This window comes from Mytilus californianus, unplaced genomic scaffold (genome assembly GCF_021869535.1).
Source record: "Mytilus californianus isolate M0D057914Y unplaced genomic scaffold, xbMytCali1.0.p SCAF_4, whole genome shotgun sequence".
NCBI lineage: Eukaryota > Metazoa > Mollusca > Bivalvia > Mytilida > Mytilidae > Mytilus > Mytilus californianus.
In genome coordinates, this window is record NW_026262690.1 from 840055 (window position 1) to 843398 (window position 3344).

The 3344-nt window shown below is 32.4% G+C and overlaps 1 protein-coding gene across 1 annotated transcript; it reads right to left on the minus strand.

Annotated features, from left to right (window-relative positions):
• Positions 1–1352: 1352 nt before the first annotated feature.
• On the minus strand, positions 1353–3113 carry LOC127698779 (uncharacterized). The gene has a single exon (XM_052202441.1). It carries the CDS (start codon positions 2877–2879, stop codon positions 1353–1355), a length of 1527 nt encoding a protein of 508 aa, XP_052058401.1. The 5' UTR covers positions 2880–3113.
• Between the last annotated feature and the right edge of the window lie 231 nt (positions 3114–3344).

The following is a 3344-nucleotide window of genomic DNA, read 5'->3' on the forward strand; positions in this document are numbered from 1 at the left end:
CAACAATGAGCAGAGCTCAGATCGCATAGTCAGCTATAAAAAGCCCAGAAATGACAAATGTAAAACAATTCAAACGAGAAAACAAACAGCCTAATTAATGTACAAGAAATGAACGAAAAACAAATATTTAACACAGAAACAAAGGACAACCACTGAATTACAGGCTCTTGACTTGGGACAGGCACATACATACAGAATGTGGCAGGGTTAAACATGTTAGCGGGATTCCAACCCTGCCCTAACCTGGGACAGTGGTGTTATAGTGCAACATAAGAACAAACTATAAAAATCAGTTGAAAAAGGCTTAACTCATCAGATGGATACAAATAGAAATACATCTAACAAAAGCACAGAGTGGACGTGGCCGGGTACTTGTACATTCCAACAACAAAAAGACACTAAATATACAGATCTGAGAGTACTCGCAGTTACTGATAGCTTGTTTAAAGCCACTAACAACTAATTAAAAAATCATTCTAAGACTAAAATAAAACTCAAAACACAAATACCTCAATTGAATATAAATGAAGATACAGAAGAACAATTAGATGATATTATCATGTGGTAGAATTTATCATTTGCTTTATAGGTTTTTTTTTAAATATTGCTTGTTTGCTTGATATGCTTTCTATGGAATAGTTAGGGACTTTTCGATAGGAAAAGTGATTAATACTTTTTAGAGAAGGGTTTTTTTTTAGTACATTTTCTTAAAAATACATAACTTTTTTTGAACTGAGAGGAAAATGACGTCTCACACTGTGTGAATTTCCTAATTAAAAAACTTTTTAAAAAATATTGCAATTTCGTTTTAATTACTATTTATGATTTGTTTTGCTGTTCATTAAACTGTTACCCCCTTATATGTGTACTTATCACAGTAACCCATACCCAACCAAACCTTTAAACTACATCTATTAGGAAAATAGCTCTAAACATAAGGTCATGTTTGAATTCATAATTGGTTGCAATTAAAACTCTGTATGTCTATGTTAATTATGTTATATACATTGTCATTTTTGCGAACAGTAACAGCAATACGTGTGCCTAATATAAAACATTTATGCTACTTTTTTTTGTTGTTATTGGTTTGTTTAATTGATGTATATAGGAAAAATCCTTTTCATAGGGGAAAACAAAAATTACGCAGTCCTATAAGTGACTTTTCTTTATTTTTATTAGTGGCACAATATTCATAGTTATAACAGTAACTATGTGCACATGTAAGTTGGGTGTGCTTCGTACGAATAAGAACATTTTCTGTGGAGCAATAAAAATATCTTAACTGAATGATGATACTAAAGCGACGCAGTTTCAAATTTTGTTTTGTAAACTGTAATGTCTTAAAACAGTATTTAGGCTCTAGGGGTACAAACCTTAGTAACTAATCTGCTTGCATTGGCTTCATCTGTTGTCATCTGTTTTTGGCCTTTCGTTAAAAAGCTTGGCATCTGTGCCTTTATCCCTAAATCATCAAGAAGCTCCAATGAGTCCCTGAAACCTCTGTCAACTACAAATATATCATTGTCTTGTACCCATTCTTTGATATCTTCTACATTTGTGTTAAACATATGTTTGAGGATTGCCGCATCATTATTTTTGGAGTCGGCCAAGTATGGTCCCAGAACAGTCACAAAGTATCCTGTAGTAGTAACAACTATCATTGGTTTAACAAGAGGTCGTCCCTTGTGTAAACTATATGACCGTTTTTGAAAATGAAAATTTCCGCTTTTCTGAATATAGATGTAGGTGCCATCAAGCACTAATATAGCCTGTGTGTTTGTTCCGTCCCCAAATAAAGTCTGAGCTAGTGGTCTTGTGTGCCAATTAATGACATCATCATGGCTAATGTGTTTAAAACCCAAATTTTCAGGTACGAAATTTTTTACTAAAGCTTGTCTGACACATGAAATGGCTTGGCGTAAACTTGATCTTGATATGTTGAAAATGGTAGATAGCACTTTATTTGAAATTCCAGATTTTAATTTAAAAAGGAAAATTCCAAGAGAGGTTCTGGTGCTTCGTGTAGGTGTATTTCTTACTAAATTTTTGATGTAGGAATGAAGATCATTAAAATTGTCCTTATTTATTTCGGTTAAATTAATAAAGTCAGAGTCAGATATCACTTTATCTGTATCAAAGTCAATTCTTGATTGTTCATTTTGTATGGCTGTGGATCTTAACTTCTTCAAAAGATCTATGATTGAAGATCTGTTTAGGATGACATTATCATTTGTACAGTTCATTTTACTAATTGCATCTTCTGTAAAATTATCTTCCGTCAAATGTCCCGGACAACAGCGACATCCTGCAGGAATTATAACCTCTTTTTTAAGAAAAGTAGAAAATCTTGCTTGCGATGGAACAACAATTAGCTTTGGACCAGGCTTTTTGCATATGAAACAGTATGAATGGCTTTTTGATGTTGAAGGTATTGAAAGAGATACTGATGGTGGACTGGATAATACAGTAGATCTACGTTTTGCTGGTGGAACATAATCTTCATCGTCAGATAATATATGTTGTACAACAGAGGAATGTCTGGTTTCCTGAACATAGTATTTGTTTCTACAAGTATTGCATATTTTATCTTCTTGTTTTGGTGTTATTAAAAAATTCTTATTCAAATACTTTGCTACAGATTTATTGATTGATCTTCTTTCATGTGGTTTAGTCCTTTTATTGCATAGAACGCAAGGGTAATACTTTGGACTGCTTCCAGGCATTCTGAAGTGAAATAAAGCAATGAATCTTAATACACGAACCACTAATGCAGTCCAGAACAGGAGATTTGATGCATGTGATAATGAACAGCAGCCCAACAATATAAAACAGAGCAACAAATAATACATCTTATTTTTAATTATTGTGTATAAAACCATGTGTTCAGGAATGGAACTTGAACAGACTATGTGTAATAAAATATTTAGTTTCCAGTCCTAACTCACTGACCACTACACTACAAACAGTATGTTTTAGATTATATCATATTTGATAATTATATAGGTGGACTGAATATGCAGGTATCTTAACTTGTTTTATTTCTATAACACATCAGAAAGGCAAATTCTATATAAAAAATAATTTGCTGAATAACACTTTCTTCAAATGCCAAATAGAAACGTTTCAAAATTATGTTATCAATTAATCAGTAAATCTAGAAAAAAAATATCGATGGATCTATTCAAACATTGCAATCACAGGAATGAAAGTAAGCATATGTTACATTAGGTTTTATGATATTATACAAAAAAAATAATTTAAAAAAAAACTTTAAAAAAAAAATGTGGGTGGCGAACCCACTCTGTCACTAACATGGCATTCTCAAGCCTAACGCGCTAACCACT